This window comes from Rhinatrema bivittatum, chromosome 1 (assembly GCF_901001135.1).
Source record: "Rhinatrema bivittatum chromosome 1, aRhiBiv1.1, whole genome shotgun sequence".
NCBI lineage: Eukaryota > Metazoa > Chordata > Amphibia > Gymnophiona > Rhinatrematidae > Rhinatrema > Rhinatrema bivittatum.
In genome coordinates, this window is record NC_042615.1 from 337,152,472 (window position 1) to 337,169,946 (window position 17,475).

Consider the following 17,475-nt stretch of genomic DNA (forward strand, 5'->3'; position numbering starts at 1 on the left):
CATCTGGGAGCTGTACAATGTGAACCCTTATAATACAGGAAGACAAGAAGATTGTTTCCATTTGATATTGCGCCTTTTTCCTAGGAAGAGCGCAAAGCAGATTACATACATCTATCCCCTCCCCCACCTCTACATATATGTAGAGGTGGGGGAGGGGATAGATGAACATAAAAACTGAGTAGGCAGCAACACATGGGGATTTCATAGTATAGGGAGGGATACCTAGGATTAAGGTAAAGAAACACAGCACATAAAAGTTGAATACTGCTTTCATAATTAAGGGAGGATACCCAGCAGTAAGATGGGTGGAAATGCAGAGTTCAGGGGAAGACTTGGTTGAAGAGCCAGGTTATGATTTTTTTTTTTTCAAAAGGTAGCAGATTTCCTTGCATAAGTCCTGAAAGATGTTCTTCTATAATGTGTGTACAAAGCAAATGAATGCACGTAGCCTCGTGCAGGCTGACTTTGCTGTAATTAGTGAAGATGCAGATAAAAGGCTTGCTGGGAGAACTGAAATTCCCTTGTTAGAATATATGTGGGATGGAGAAGAATCAAGTGTGCTGGTGTTTGGTGCTGGCATTTTAATATAATACAAAGTACTTTAAATGTTATCCCACTCTCAGTGGGGGGAGTCAGTGGAGCTCACACAGGACAGACTTCACATGTTCACTAGACTTGGCATTTACAAAAAGAGCAGAAAAAGGTGTGTACTCCTGCAGAAATAGTATTCTCTATATTTACAACACCTAATGAATAGATATGCAGGTAAATCTAATGGTTATTATTTGCACACATTCCTACAACTGACAGCTAAACTTTGGGCTGTAATTCTCAAGCAGCCCATATAGGCTCACATGAGACTTTAGCCAGAATTTTCAAAGCGGATTTAAGTGTGTAACCTGCACCCTACAGGTTTGCACAAAGTTACCCTTGTTCAGGAGCAGGTGTAATTTTGTGCTTATAAACTCCTCCCCCCACCGGAACACTTGTATATAGTGTGCATAAAAGTACATGGGAATTGGCTTCTGCATGTACCTTTTATGTGCATGAAGGCCCTCCCAGGCAGTTTTTAAAAGACCATTTGCATAAAACAAAGGTTTATCGCTTGCAAAAGCTCAGCATTCCATAATAACGTAGCATCTTGACCTGAGTGTCTGATTCCACCAGGGACCCCCACTAGGCCCTACTGCATCTGTCATTGAAAGGTCTGAATCCAACAAATGCTAGGCCAGGTCCATTTAGTCTTTTCAATTTTAAACCACTACTGAACCACACCCACTTATGGGTGACTGTCTGTAGCCCTTAAAAAGTGTACCTATCTGAAGGGATTTAAATGAAATTAATTTTCCATTTCAGGTGTTGTTAGTTCTGCACATTCTGGCAGGGCTCTCTGTTTCCTCTGGAATATTTTGTTACCATGATGTTTGGTTGGCTTTACGTGAACTTCGTGCAAATGTTCTTTGTTTACTAACATTTTACAATGATGATGAATTTTCCAGCACTCTGTTTTCTGGGGAGATTGTTGTATGTGATAACATTTATTCTGTCTTGTTTATCACCTTTCTTCATTTGTTCTCTCTTCTCTTGGGAGTCTGTCAAAAGGATTGCCTGCATTGTCAACAATAAATTACATGACAAAACCTGAGACTAATTAAGCACCAAAGAATGGATGTTTAAAATAAAGATGTTGACATTTTTCTATTTACAAGGGCCCATCAACCTTCAGACATTACTATTTGCTTTTCTCATCCTGGTCTCTCTTGCCTTTAAAATGAAAGGCACAATTTGAGTCTATAGAGTACACAAACTAAGACTTTTTTTTTTAAGGTTTTCTAGGTTCCAAATCAACTTTGTGGCATTCTGGAACAATTTAAACTAAAATAATTCTATGAAAAATGCCCCTCAATACCATGGAGGTCATTGCTGATCTCTATATTGCTCTCCTTCCAATGATTTGTAAATAAGCCAGCACAGGAAAAATACCAAAAGTGGAAAAAATAAAATTAAAATACAACTTTTTAAAAATTCTCCACACAATAAGTTGGCGAGCAGAGAAATTATCGGATAAAGTTACCTGGATAAGCTCAGCTAAATATTCAATGGCACTTACCTGGGTAAAATTGCTGCCGAATGTACTCAGCTAAATTTACCCAGATAAAAATTATCTGGGTAATTTTACCACTCACCAATCTACTGCATATTCACAACCGGCCCCCCCCCCTCCAAAAAAAAACTAACAGCCAAGCTGCGATCAGTTCCCCAACATGAATTAAAAATGTTGCACAGCCAAGCCACTCCCTTCCTCAGTATATTCAAACTTTGTTGTGTGGCCAAGCCAGACCCTCTCCCATATAATTTAAAATTGTCCTGTGGTGAGCAGCACTGATCCCTACTCACCTTCAATCCTTTCAAAGTTAGCTGGACACACAACTTTTCGATTATCAACCTCTCTGTGATCACTGATTTCCTCTGTGGAAAGTATTTGATCCAATGTCAAAATTGCTTCAGCAAATATACTGTGATGTGAGTGCTTGGATATATCTGTAAAGTTTGTGCAGTTGGGTAAATCCACTGCCCAAAGTCTTTTCTCATAAAGGTAAAAGAGGCTGAAAATGAGGAGAGGGATTCCTCACATCATAAATCAAGGGACATCATTTCTTCATAGTGAATTTAAAGCCCCACAAATCAATCTGCAATAATAATTATTAGAGGACAAATAATCCCTGTTGATTATGCTTGTGAATTTCTGATGCATATGGTAGTTCCGTAAAATTATGTGAAGTTAAGAAATGGAAGCTTGGGATTTTCATATCTAGGCCCCCAAGCAGAGTTTTCAAAAACTTTTACTACAGCAGCACTTGTCAACTAAAATTTGTATTCCTCTAAAGTGTGTTCCTGAGAGTGTCTTGGTGCAAAACGGCAAAATGTCCAGCCCAGCACAGCACAGTATCACAGGAGTATCTGCTCTCTTCTCGATTGCAGGAGGTTGTAATACGAAGGCAGCCAACACATGGACTGGCCTCTGCTCTTGAAAGGAATTGAGGGAAGAGGATATAGCTCCCTCCCCCCCACCCCCCCAATAAATAAATGTAATGTGCTTTTTAGCATCACTGTTTACTCTGAGGGACACAGTTATCCCCTCTCCCAGAAAAAAGCTATATTAATATAATTATCTTATCTTCAACTATATTCCCTTATTGGAGTTTTAGCCCGCCTTTCCAAATGATTGTGAAGGCAGCTTACAGAATTACTTGAATTCAGATGGATAAAATGCATTTTCTGATTTGTAGATATTAATAATATACTCAAGTCATCTAATGTGTTGGGAGAGAAAAGGATCTTGAAACTAAATACTGTAAATGAACCTATGATAAAATAAGAAGCAAGCATAGTGGGGCCTCCCACTTGAGTCCCATAATTCCTAAAAAGCCAGCTCTGATTTCGACTTTGAGACTGCACGGGCTGTGTTTGAACATGAGCCATGTTGTTCTAAAGCAAGGAGAGTTTGGCCAAGGAAGGGGAAAGCTGCCCATCAGTATCTGCAGGAAGGAGAGAGACAGCGCACCATTGGTTGAGTTTGACATTGACAATGTTTTCAAGTCCTTTTACGCATTTCTTCCACAGTCTGACTGCCCCTACTCAGAAAATGTCCCAAGTATTAAAATTCCAATGGACATCATGGAACAGGAACCATTCCTAAGTGATAGCAAACCTTCCGACAGTGAGTAGAATTAACCTCTCGCATGCCTGCTTGGGTCTGGCTTCAACATAAATACCAACCAAAAATAAAACCATAAATGCTCCCATCTTGCATGTCTCTTTCATATTTAATTAATTTTTTTCATTGTGTAGCAAGGTCCCGACTCACTAAGCTTTTTCCTCCCCTAGGCACAGAATGGGGGGAAAACCTGAGTGAATCCGGCCCTTGGTATCTGATTACGAAACTACTACATATTTTATGTGGTCCACTCTTCTTCATGCTTTTTACTAACTGATTGCCTTTTTCCCTTTCTGCCATCTAGTTTGGCATTATTGCCAGTCTGACTCTTTAGCTTCTCTTTCACTCCCAGCTTCTGCTGCGTCTGTTAACTTTCTCTTCCAGATTGCTGCTAGAAACTCCACTGCTGTCTGTGACACTTTGCTCTCATCTGGTTCCAAGCAATTATCCAGTCAGTGCTCACCATGTGGCGTGTTTACCCCCAATTACCTTTAAATCATTGCTAGTTCATGCAGGCAGCAATGTTTTCAGTCATTCATCATTAACATATTTGTCTTCCTTCCTACTGCTGGTGGCTCCGTAATTTTTTGTTTTGTTTTGCTTTATTGCTTTTTGATTGTGGTATCTTTAGATTTCTAGTACCTGCATTACTTTTTTCTCCCTCCTCCTTGTGTCTTATGTTTGTTTTTCAAAATCTTTTTTATTTTTTGTTTGCATTTTGTATTATAATCTGCTTAGTAAAATTTGGAAGCTTAGACCGTTTCTATGGGACTCGGCAATGCTACTCCCTTATTTATTTATTTTTTTAATGGTACGATTGCGATTATGGTAGTTATAATCATTCAGTTGCACGCTTGAGGCCAATGGGCTTTTTTTTTATGCTGCATTTCCAAACAAGTACTCACAAGGAATGGAGGGAAAGAGTGGGTTGGATAATGATTCTTTCATGCAGCTGAAGACTTTGTCATTTCAGCAGGTCTTCCAAGGCCCTTTGAGAGAGGCAGAACACCAGTACGGTATCTGATTTGATTTGTTTTGGTTTTCTTTTCCCTATAGGAGAAAAATCACAAACATTCCTTGAACGACATACATCTTGCTGAAAGAATTCCTTTTCTTCAGTCACTTACTATGCCAAGGTAAACTGTGGTACCAGCCAGTCTTATTATTATTATTAGCTGCTGATCCTCCCCCATACCGCTTCCCCACCATAGAGCATTTTCCATTTAAACAAGCTTGCAGAGTACAGTGGTGTGCATGCAGCCTTCTCGGGCCTGTGCCCTGGCTTCTTTAGTTTTAACATTAGACACTGCAGACAGAAGTGGAGAAGGTGGGAAGGAACATTAGTGAATAGACAGGTAAAAGTTCTTCCCTGTACATACCAGGATCATTCCAGACGGTGGGTTATGTCCCCTGTCCAGCAGATGGAGTCAGAACACAAAATTCCCAGGGGAGGAACCATATAACCACGCCTCCCCTGTAACAGCTCTCAGTAACTAGCAGGGCTGTCTGCGGCCCACCCGTGATGGGAAAGCTTTGGTACATCCCACCATCTGGAATGATCCTGGTATGTACAGGGAAAAGAAAATTATTCCTTACCTGCTAATTTTCATTCCTGTAATACCATGGATCATTCCAGACACCCTCCCTTGGTTTGGGGGTTTGCTTGTGGGACATCCCTGCCTACCTGTCTTAACAATCTTTTACTCTGTATTTCGAATACTGCGCGTCTTTTTTGTTCACGCACTGCTGTTCGCAAGTTCACTGTTCAGAATTTAGTTGCTGTTTATTTGGACAGCGGTTATTTCAATTCCTTCTTTGATTACTTGATCCCTCTGTTTTTGGTCTCTCTCTTTTGGGCTTTGTTAGTCTAGTTACTGAGAGTTGTTACAGGGGAGGCGTGGTTATATGGGTCCTCCCCTGGGAATTTTGTGTTCTGACTCCATCTGCTGGACATGGAACATAACCCACCGTCTGGAATGATCCATGGGATTACAGGAACGAAAATTAGCAGGTAAGGAATAATTTTCTTTTGCTGAAGCTCACGGAGAGAATCAAGGGGGGGGGGGGGGGGGGAACAGGACAAAAGCCCAAGAATACTAACTGCAGTATATGGGAAACTGAATGAAAAAAACCCTGCCTGACTCAACTTGGAGTGTTAAAGTTTTGTTTTTCTTTTTTTCTTTTTTTTCCATCTGACCCCTCCCCACAAAAAGAAATCAACCACCTAAAACATAGCCAAACAAAGACAAATAGATTGATTCAGCTCTTTGCTGCCATTTTTTGCTTGCTTGGATGCCTGGGTAGGAAACGTTTCAGACTGCCCTGAAAGGGGGCTATACCTTGATATCTTGCAGCTCTGTGGTTTTGAACTTTTCTAGCAGCTTCAAAAACAAATTAAAAAATAAACCAATGTGGTTTCTGTGTTATTCCACTTGAATTTACAAACATAAAAGTTAACAAAAAAAAAAAGTAAGGCACTACCTTTTTGTTGGAATAAATATTGAAACTTAATGACAGAAAAAGGCCATGTGGCCCTGTCTCTTCTGCCCCATTCACACCCAACCGTTCAGCTTTACAATCCCTACCGCCCTGTCCAGGATCCTCTGTGTCCATCCCATAGACACTTTCCTTGACTTGCTTTCTGTCTCAGGTCCTCTGGAAACTAAAAAAAAACAAAACAAAAGAAATGGTTATATTTCATTTTTTCTTTTTCTTTTCCTTTTTTTATTTCAGCCCTCCAAGAACTCCAGTACGAGTTGTGCCTCAGATTAGAATAGAACTTGAACCTGAAGACAGTGGTTATTTCTGGAGGAGCAGGGGAACAGAAACCACATTGTAACCCATCTGTTAATCTTGTATTGAACTGGGTTTGTTTGTCACTAGCCAAATATTAAATGTTCTGCTTCTTCTGTACATAGGTAAAACTGTGACATACCTTTACCTGCAAGAAGTCAAGTCTCTCTCTCTCTCTCTCTCTCTCTCCGACATATAGCCTTTTGACTTCTCTGTCAGTCAGACACTCGTGCACACATCTGCTGATTTGTTTTCTCTCACAGCCACAAAACATACGGGCCTTATTATATAAAGACTTTTTTTTTTTCCATAGGCACAGAACTGGATAAAAGTCTTTCTTGAATAAGGCCCATTTAATACTTCTATGAATGTGAAATGAGCTTACGCTGCTGTTTGGTGCACCGGTTAGTTATCGGAGAGAACAAACCCTGATCATACGATATCCGTACTGTAGCTCCATCCTGTACAACTGGAAATTGCTGCTTTGTTAACTTGCCCTCAAATCCTATGCTGTAGAATTAATATAAGAAACCTAATGGTACAGTGCCCCTGTCACAGACGCCTCGCAGGTGTTCAGATGTCCCTTTGCTATGCAACCTTTTGCTTTTTCCTTAGGAGGTAATTTTCAAAAGGATTTAAGTGTGCAAATGGGCTTTAGAAAATTGCTACTTTTACACGTGTAACTCCTTTGAAAATGCACTCCATAGGGCTGAATTGTCAGGAGGTTTTATGCGCGTGAATGGGCTTTTGAAAATTGCTATGATATATGCTGCTTTTTATATGTATAACTCCTTTGAAAATTACCTCCTTAGTGTTTTCCTTTTTTTTTCCTCTTACTCCTTCCCTTTCATTTCTGAGTATTAGGCTCGACTCTTGAGTGTATTGAAAAGTATTTTATTTCCTAGATTATCTTATTAAATTATGGGGGCCTAACCTGCAACTTATTTTTATCAATTTTTTTTTTAAACTTTTTTAAATTACTGTAAAGAAAATGAATTTTTTTTTCCTGCAGCAGGAAACTTATAGTTTTAAAAGTAGTTCTACCTCTTATTTGTAGATGCTGGGCTTCTTCTTTCTGTACAAATAACTTGTACATAATGTGATCATAAAAATTTACTTTTAACTCTGAGGTAAGGCACAGGATTTGATCAAACTGTCAGATTGTTAACATTTTTTTTTATGCGTACATTTTCTTTAAGATATCAGAAAAATGTTATATGAAGGAGATGTGGTAATTTAATAGGGATATTTTTTTTTTTGTGGTCTACAACAAAAGGTATTAACTGTAATGGCAATAACTGCCTTACTGACTGAAGAACAGTGTCGGTGGGTAGGTGCTGATTGTTCCCATATTGTTGATTATGTGCAGTATTCCTAGAAGAACTGTTTTCATTCACAGGCATTTTGTGGTTGTGTCTGTCTGTCTGTACAGTGCACATGTGCTTTATATAGAAGACATGACTAACTGCTAGTTAGAAGGAATGGACACACAATCTTCTTTATCAAAACTAGGAAATGGAGGCTTGAGGTGGTCGGTGAAATGTTGACACAGTATGATCTAATGTCCCTGCTGTAGCAAGATGGCTGCTTCCACTGTGCTGAGGTGATGTGGCCTCTAAGGTTGTGAGGGCCATTATCTCACACTATCAAAAATGAGCGCTGCTGCCAAAAACCAAACAGTTATGTTTGCTTGGTAGTTTTGTTTTTTTAAAATTTCGGTTAGTTTTGTATTTTTTTTTAATTTCGGTTAGTTTTGTGTTTTTTTTAATTTCGGTTGGCTCAGCTTGGGTTTCTTCTGTTGGCTACTATGGGCACACCATTTTCTTTTTCTCATGTTCAGCTTCGTTTTGGCTCCACCGTCCAAGTTTGAGTCCCGCTTTCTCTCCCCCCCCCACCCCCCTCCCAACCTTCCCCGATTTTCACAAACTCTGCCATTCTGATGAGAGCTTTTTCTTCGCATTGTCCCCACATGCCTAGGCTCTGCTGTCCCAAGTATTTAAACAGGAAAATCTCTCTTACCACTTAACTGGAAATTTTCTTCTGATTTTACTGAATCAGGTTGTAAATAAGTAATTCAACCATATGAATGCCTCTAGTTATATAAATCTAAATATTTATGTTTTTTAATATGCTATTAGATCCCACGGAATTCAGAATAAATATATATGTATATATATGATATTTGAACTAAATAGAATACTAATTCTGTTTTTACAGTAGTTAGAACCCATCTTTAAAAGACATTTAAAAAAAATTTAAATATGTTATTGAGGTTTTGTTTTTCATTCTGGAGGGGATTATTCTCTAGCTAAAATATCACTTGTAAATTGTTAAAATTTGACTGGCTATTTTTGATGGCTTGCGTGCTTTCCTCCCTCCCATTATAGACCTGCTAAAAGTTTGAATTGATCATTAGACTGGCAAATATGTTCTCTTCTGGCACATGTTACAAAAAAAGCTGTTTCCAATCTAAGGCACAGTTTGATTTTAAAATTTAAAGAGATATTTGAATGTCACAGGTATATTTTATTTGTAGGTATGCAGAACTGTGACACGTTGCCAAGCTTGCTGTGCATTTTGTATTCCATGCTGTTATGAGTTAATTATTTTAGAACCAATTCAAACTCTGATATGCTGATTCTGGCTTTTCTAATGAATTCTTTCCCCGGTACAGATCAGCTTTGTTGGGGGAGAAAAAAAAATTTGAACTGGGGTCCTCATAGCAAAAATGAACTAAATTGTGCTATCACTTGGTCATGTGCATTACAGATCAGAGACAAACCAGTCATTTTTGAGACAATTACAAATAGTTTATATTACACTACAATTTTTTATTAAAATTAATTAGAATGCAAATATTTAAAGGCTCTGTGTATATATTTTAAATATGCTTAAACTGCCTTGCTGGGAAATGCAGCTTAATCACATTACAGCAGCAATGTGCTGCTTTTTATTATATTTTAAAGAAAAAAAAGAACATGAGAAGCTTGAGCAGAGAGCTTAATACCCTTTCTTTAATCTTTGAATTTGAGCTCCTGCCACACATACTTTTTTTTTTTTTTTTTAAGTCCAGTGCTGTTTAAAAAGTGGCATGTGACAGCTTTCATGCATCACATGCCACGCTCTTTCAGAACATCATTATTAACACACATTTGGTGAACAATTTGGCAGCTTAAATAGAATCTTTAAAATACTTGTTTACTGTGTAAGGTTTCTGGAAGAGGCTCCTGCTTAGCCATTCCCACTGTTACGGATTTGAATGTACAGTGCTGATCTTAAGCAATAAAAGATATTAGACAAGATATGACAGGATACAAAGGAATAAACCCAGAAAAGAAAGCAAGAGAGCCAAGAGTTGATATTTTGAGCAATTTAGCTGGCTTCTACTTTCAGGCAAACCTGTAGCACGCATTCAGAATGCTTTGAAAGTGTTCAGGTTGTCTGGCAACAATTAAGGGGGTCAGTTTTGTAATATTGTGAGTACGTTTACACAAGCTTTCAAAGCGGATGTTAGTGCATAAATCTACTTTGAAAAGTTTCCCTCCAAATCTACTCACAGAAATTTCCATGCACACTTTTTAAAATCCAGATATATGCACATAAGTCCAAACCCCATTCCCAGCTTCACTTCCAGGAATGCCTCTGCTCAGTGAAGATGTCACACACATAGGTTCACCATATATCAGGTGGGCAATTGTATAAAAGGCCATTTATATGTATACAGCACTGTTTTACCCATAGAAGTCCCTTTGAAAATTAGCCTCTGAGGGTGGATTTTATAACGAGTTTAAATTGTGGGTGTTACCTGCCCAAGATGCATCTTTTTTTTTAAAGTGAACTTACATGTGTAAATTCCCTTTGGACATTATCTTGGCAAAACTATTTGATTACAGTTAACGCCTGCTATTAGGTGCAAGTAGTTTTGCCAAGAGAGTTTACCCACCTACTTTTTAAAATAAAAAAATATGGTCCTAAGTTCCCACCCACCTAGACTACAGCTTCTGGAATACCTTTCCCCATGTGCGAAAAAGCATTTCAGGAGCAATATGTGCATGCACGTAATTTTATGCACGTATCGATCGCACCGTTTCCATAAAGGGCCATTTCTGTGAATAAAGCACTACTTTACCCACAGAACTTGCTTTTAAGAATACCCTTTGGGTACCCTGTGGGTACAACTTTAGCCCAAATTTTCAAAGCAAACTTATGCGCATAAGTCCACTTTGAAGATTTGCAGATTGCCCCGGTACATGCTTACACATATACGCAGAAAATTACATCTGCCCTATGTGTACATTTACATGTATACTTTTGAAAATTGAAAGCATGCATGTAAATGCTTTCCTGGTTTAACTCCAATCCTCACAACCCTTCTTGTTAGTGCAGGTTGAAGTACATGTGAAAAGGGGTGTTATGCACAGCCCTCATATTGATTTTTAATGTACCACTTACATGCATAAAACCTTGTTTTATGCAAATAGGTCACTTTGAATATCAAGCCCTAAATGTCTATTTTGGCTAATCTGGTTCTGTTTGGTCATGCGGTGTTATCCTAGGCCTAATTCTTTACTTCTGCATCCTACTGCAGTCTGGTGTTTCTTGTGTTGTAGAATGTATTGGGCAAAAGGGGAATGCCGAACTGGATTAAAATGTCTTGATGACATTGAGATGGACTGGCAGCACTGAATATATATGAGACACTCTAAGGCAGCTCTTTCCTTCCTTTGGCAATGGGATCTAATTGCACCCCACAATATATGAACAAGAAATAAAAGAGCATGCCCTCGTGTTGAAAGTTCTGCTACAGCACTGACTAATAGGTCTTAGCAGTTTATTTACTGCTCACTGCATTGCACTGTGCACCATACATTTTTTCCTGCCTCCCCAAACCACTTGATGGTAGTTGTAAGAAAATCTATAGTGTTACTATGCATCAGGAGCGGGTGCAGGGGATTCTCTGAGACACCCTGTGGATTCCAAAAGTTGTCATGCCAATCACTGTGTGCTGCACACGTTACCAGTAATCCTGTACAGTACTGTATATTTGACAGACATTTGTGCATATCAATGAGATATTTGATGGTTTGAGATATGTGTACATTTGAGATCCCCCTAACCAGTAAATAAATAAATTTTAAAGAATAGGAAAAAAAAAAAGGTCTGACAGTCTAAAATTTCTCTGAGAACAAGCAGGATGACGGTCCTTACACATAGGTTTCATCATCGGATAGAGCCCGGCACAGAAAACCTATGTCAAAGTTCCTAGAACTTTGACTGAGCCTCTCTGAGCATGCTCAGCATGCATTATATCGAATATCCATGCAGTGTGTGTCCCCTAAGGTTTTCCACGATTGGGTGGTCTTGCATGTGCACCCTAAGTTCCCGCCTAAGGTAGATGTCAGACTTCCATCTTAACCATTCCATCGTCCTGCCAACATATTTTCCCAGGCCTCATTTGCACCAAGGCAAATGAGTCCTGCGCAGTTAGGACTGCAAACAAGCCTTAGCCTGCCTGGAGCACCCAACATTTTGTTTCTTTTGATCAGAACAAGTTGGGGTTCGCCGTTGCCAAGCATATGCTTTCCAGTTGGCTAGCAGACTGAATCTCCTTCTGTTATGCCCAGGCGGGATTGTATCTTGGGGGGGCCATGTCAAGGCTCACTCTGTTTGAGCCATGGCAGCATCAGTAGCCCATTTGTGAGCAGTCCCTATGGAGGAGATCTGCAGGGCTTGACGTGGAGTTCTCACCACTCATTCACATTACATTACTTTTTGGATAGGGATGGCCGATGCAGCATTAGGTTTGGCCAATCAGTCCTTTGGGGCTTGTTTGAGGTGTAGAACCCAACTCTGTTCCCTCCTAGGGCCCATTCTTTCTGTTCAGGTTGCCCCTCTGTTACCAACAAATCATTGTTCTCATTGTGCCCATTAGCACTCATTTTGTTGGTCCCCTTTTTTTGTTTTGGGAGCTACCTGTAGCTAGGAATTCACTCATGTGAGGACTGCCATCCTGCTTGTTCTTGGAGAAAGCAGAGTTGTTTACCTGTAATAGGTGTTCTCCCAGAACAGTAGGATTTCAGTCCTCATGAAACCTGCTAGCCACCCCGCGGAGTTGGGTTTCCACTTCGTGATGTTCATATTTTTAATTCCTCAATTCTGTTATAAGACTGAGGGCATCCCACATGGATGTGTGGTATGCATGCCGAGCATGCTCAGAGGGGCACAGTCAAAGTTCTAGAAACTTTGACATACGTTTTTTTTAGTGCCGGATTCCATCCTGTGTGTGAGGATTAACATCCTGCTGTCCTAGGAGAACACCTGTTACAGGAAAGTAACTCTTATTTCCTTCACTTTTGTGCCAGCGCCTGATGTGTAATAGCAGTGTATAGTATTTTACTTACAAAGTAATGGTGGAAATAATTTGCTACATAGTAAACTTGTGAAATGCACATAAGAAAAGTGAACAGAAGCTGCTCCTATTAAGAAAAAAAAAATCTAATTTGTATATGCATGTGCATTGTATATGTCTGCAGACGCGCAAATGTACACAAAGGATGCCTTTTCATTTCCTAATAATGTGTCTATTGATCAGTCTCCATGTGACAAATGTCTTCCATTTTTATTTTTAAACAATGCTAAATGTACTTGAAATGTAGTGACTGCTGAATTTAGATTGTAAAAAAAAAAAAGAACACTTGAGTGATTGCATTGAAGCCGGCATTGCAAAGCATGAGAGAGGATGTGTCTGTAGACATCAGACTGTTTCCATGATCACTGCCCTTACAGTTACAGATTTCTGGCTTGGATTTCTTTTGCCATTCAATTTCAGTAATGCAGGATTTTATGTCAGCCTTGGCATGACTTTTCTGATTTTGTCTGTCTGTCTTTTTGTGCTCCAACCCAAGGTGGTATGCTTCAGAAGTATTGACAAAACATGAACTGCCAGAAAGGTTTCCTGTAAAAATCCTGCTAATGGGGTCTAAGTTATCTAGTGAAACTTGAGTTTTTAGAGCCAGAGATAACTTTGTCCTAGTCCTGCAGTGCTCAGAGAAGGACATAGCATCCTCTCTCTCTCTCTCCATTTGGTGGCCATACTTGTGGCTCACGTAATTCCACTTGCGCTGGAATCAATGTGCGTTTTCAGATGCTTTTATTTTTAATTCTCTAAATGGCCTTTATATTTGTTTGAAGAGAAAAAAATGGAACTTTAAAATTTTAAATGAAGTAGATTATGTTGTAACAGAAAAAAATAATTTAAACGTTTAATGACTTTTTTTCCAATAATACAAAACATTAAATTCTTATGACTTGATAGTGTTTTACAGTTTTATGAAGCTTTCTATTGAGACTTTTATGGAATCAAGAGATGAAGAATATAAGATTTTAGCATTTATATTTTTCAAAATTAAATATATATTGAAAATAAAGTAACTTTATGCATTTGTGTATTTTTGTGTTTGTGTTGCAACTGCCTGATTCACCTTAATGACTGTAGATCATTCTTATAGCAGATCCAAACAGGTTTTCATGTGCTTTTACAGTGCCAAAACTCCTGAAATATGCATGCTGCAATCCTTTTGAAGGATATGGGTGTCTGCACATGGTGTCAGAGCCAAAGCAATGGTCAGTTCCCACAGACACCTTCCAAGCAATTAGAGGAAATACTTCCTAATTATGATTTTATTTTAAAAAGGTTCAAATGAATAACCTTTTTATGTTGCTGATCCCACTAGAGGCAGTGTGCAACCCCAACAAGTTTATCCTATCTCATTTCCTCTGGCGTAGTAGCCACTGTTAAATTTCTTTTATTTTTCCTTTCACTTGTTGCACATTGCTTGTTCCCATGTTTACTTTAGGTTGTTGTGAACAAGGGGTGGGGTGTGGAGCACACAATGGTGTAAGAGAGAGCAACTGTGCCCCAGGAGTGGATGTGGTGGCTTCTCCTGGGTAGATATTGTTGACTCCATTTTGTGGGTTAGGTGCGAAACAGTTTCTTTTGCAGAATTAAGTAGCAGAGTGCTCACTTCCCACCCCCAGCCCTCACCATGTATTCACACATTGTTGCCAGAGTTCGGGATCTGATTCCATGCGGTGCTAAAACATTCTGGTGGGAGAAGCTGGCACAGCGGAGTACCAACATGTAGGGCAGGGCAAGCAGGTGGCAGGACAGCATCCAACAGTGCTTATATTACATGAATAAATCTGGCAAAAGGGGGAAGAAAATTAGGTGGTAATACAAGGTATTAAGAGAGAGATGAAAGCAGAAGTGTCAAGCAAGATGAGAGGTACAGGGACAACAGCCAAGAGATTCAGGGAGGAAGAGAAAGTTTAAGTTACAAGGAGCAGGACACAAGGAGATACAATCGGGGCACTAGGGAAGAAGAAGGGGACATCATTGATAAGGAGAGAAGCCTTTGAAAGAAAAAAAATGTAACATAAGAAATTGCCATGCTGGGTCAGACCAAGGGTCGTCCAAGCCCAGCATCCTGTATCCAACAGAGGCCAAACCAGGCCACAAGAACCTGGCAATTACCCAAACACCAAGAAGATCCCATGCTACTGATGCAATTAATGGCAGTGGCTATTCCCTAAGTAAACTTGATTAATAGCAGTTAATGGACTTCTCCTCCAAGAACTTATCCAAACCTTAAAAATTCCAGAGCTTAATTGTGCGTTGAGTGAAAAAGAATTTATCTGATTAGTCTTAAATGGTGCTACTTGCTAACTTCATGGAATGCCCCCTAGTCCTTCTATTATTCCAAAGTGAAAATAGCCAATTCACATCCACTCATTCAAGACCTCTCATGATCTTAAAGACCTCTATCATAGCCCCCCTCAGCCATCTCTTTTCCAAGCTGAACAGCCCTAACCTCTTCAGCCTTTCCTCATAGGGGAGCTGTTCCATCCCCTTTATTATTTTGGTTGCCCTTCTCTGTACTTTCTCCATCACAACTATATCTTTTTTGAGATGAGACGACCAGAATTGTACACAGTATTCAAGGTGTGGTCTCACCATGGAGCGATACAGAGGCATTATGACATTTTCTGTTTTATTCACCATTCCCTTCCTAATATTCTGTTTGCTTTTTTGACTGCTGCAGCACTGAGCCAACGATTTTAAAGTATTATCCACTATGATGCCTAGATCCTTTTCCTGGATGGTAGTTCCTAATATGGAACCTAACATCGTGTAACTACAGCAAGGGTTATTTTTCCCTATATGCAACACCTTGCACTTGTCCACATTAAATTTCATCTGTCATTTGTATGCCCAATCTTCCAGTCTTGCAAGGTCCTCCTGTAATGTATCACAATCCACTTGTGATTTAACTACTCTGAATAATTTTGTATCATCCGCAAATTTGACAACCTCACTTGTCGTATTCCTTTCCAGATCATTTATATATATATATATATATATTGAGGCACTTTCAATGAGACAGCAGAGGGACACTCAAAATAAAGATGACAAAATAAGAGCGAGAAAAATGGAGGGAAAAAAACACAGAATTGAAAAAAGGAGAAAGAACAATGGAATGTAGTTTAAAAAAAAAAACCCAGGAAAAAAGATATGGAGCAAAAAAATTAAATATATTAAATAAAAGGACAAAATGAAAAATTCAAGAAAATGGGTGAGAAGAGTAAACTATGCAAAGGGAACAAGATAACATCTGAAAGCAGAAACCTGAAAATTGGAGAAAATGTAAGAAATAAGACCAACAAATGCAAGACTTTTACAAGTATTTTTTGAGAACTTCTAACTTGGTTATATTACATTATTGAATACTAAGGAGGAAGGGGGAGGTGGCTTGAGGCAGAGGGCTTGTCATATAGTGAACCATGGAAAATGTAATCCTAGTGTCTGGGCACAGGGGTGTGTCGTATTCACTCAATATATTTCACTAATGAAGAAATATCATGAAAAAATAGGGGCAAGTGTAAAGTCAATTTCAATTTATTAATCAATTTCAATATCCTTATTTATTAATCTTTTTTTATTCACGTTTATACACATAGTATCAAGTATCATGTAAACCAATTTAAATAAAGCTTAACACATGCATCCTATATTTAATTTCTCAAAATGTTATTTCTCAAATATAAACACTTCACATTTCATTAATAAATCCCACCCATAAAATACATACATATACATGAAGTACTTCCTCACACATCAAGCTAACAGATGAGAAATTTAAAAAAATCAGATCATATTACAACGTATAAAAAATACATTAATATAAAATATACTCAATCAAAGGAGCTGCTACAGATGTTACTCTTGGCATAAAGGGGCTAATAATTTGAAGTAATCTTAGCAAACCCAAATTAGCAGTTAAAAATATTGCTATTTCAAGCCTAAAGACTACTGATGATGACAATCCCATCAGCCAGCGAAGTCCACCGAAAGATTACATTTCAATCCTAGTTTCAGCAACTGCCGAAAAAGTAGATTTCATTCCCAGTAGGTTTTATTCCCGACTAGGGCCCAAGTTTCAACTTATACAAGGCTGCTTCAGGGAACAATGATTCAAACGAGTTCTATGAGTTAGTATCTGATACACATATAAGTGTAGACTATCATCACTGAATGCTGTTATCTAGTGCTAATGTTGGCATCGACCACCGGCTCTAAATCACCATAAACTTAACATGACAAAATATCTTAATGAAATATTACTCCAAAAGCTTAACGTGCTCCACTTTTATTTAACCCAGATTTCAAGGAACTGAAGCTATTTTATATCATCATTTCACTCTGTCAGACCTTAGAGTTTAGTATAGAATGCATGCAGCTGAATTTTTTTAAAACTCTAACAAATTTTTAGGCAAACAGGGCCGGATTTTCAAAGCTCTATGCGCGTAAATCGGGTTACGTGCGCTGGGCCTATTTTATAAAGGCACGGCGATGTGTGTAAAGCCCCGGGACACGTCTAAGTCCCGGGGCTTTAAAAAAGGGGCGG

The 17,475-nt window shown here is 38.9% G+C and overlaps 1 protein-coding gene across 2 annotated transcripts in view; it reads left to right on the plus strand.

The window, feature by feature from the left end:
- Nucleotides 1–13,239, plus strand: part of SLC4A4 (solute carrier family 4 member 4) — a 782,778-nt gene extending 769,539 nt beyond the window's left edge. For both annotated transcript variants that reach the window (XM_029598711.1, XM_029598721.1), the window contains 2 exons: nt 4,775–4,854; nt 6,452–13,239. In XM_029598711.1, the coding sequence (XP_029454571.1) occupies nt 4,775–4,854; nt 6,452–6,557 (186 nt within the window). In that variant the 3' untranslated portion in view covers nt 6,558–13,239. The remainder of the gene's footprint in view (nt 1–4,774; nt 4,855–6,451) is intronic.
- Nucleotides 13,240–17,475: the final 4,236 nt, after the last annotated feature.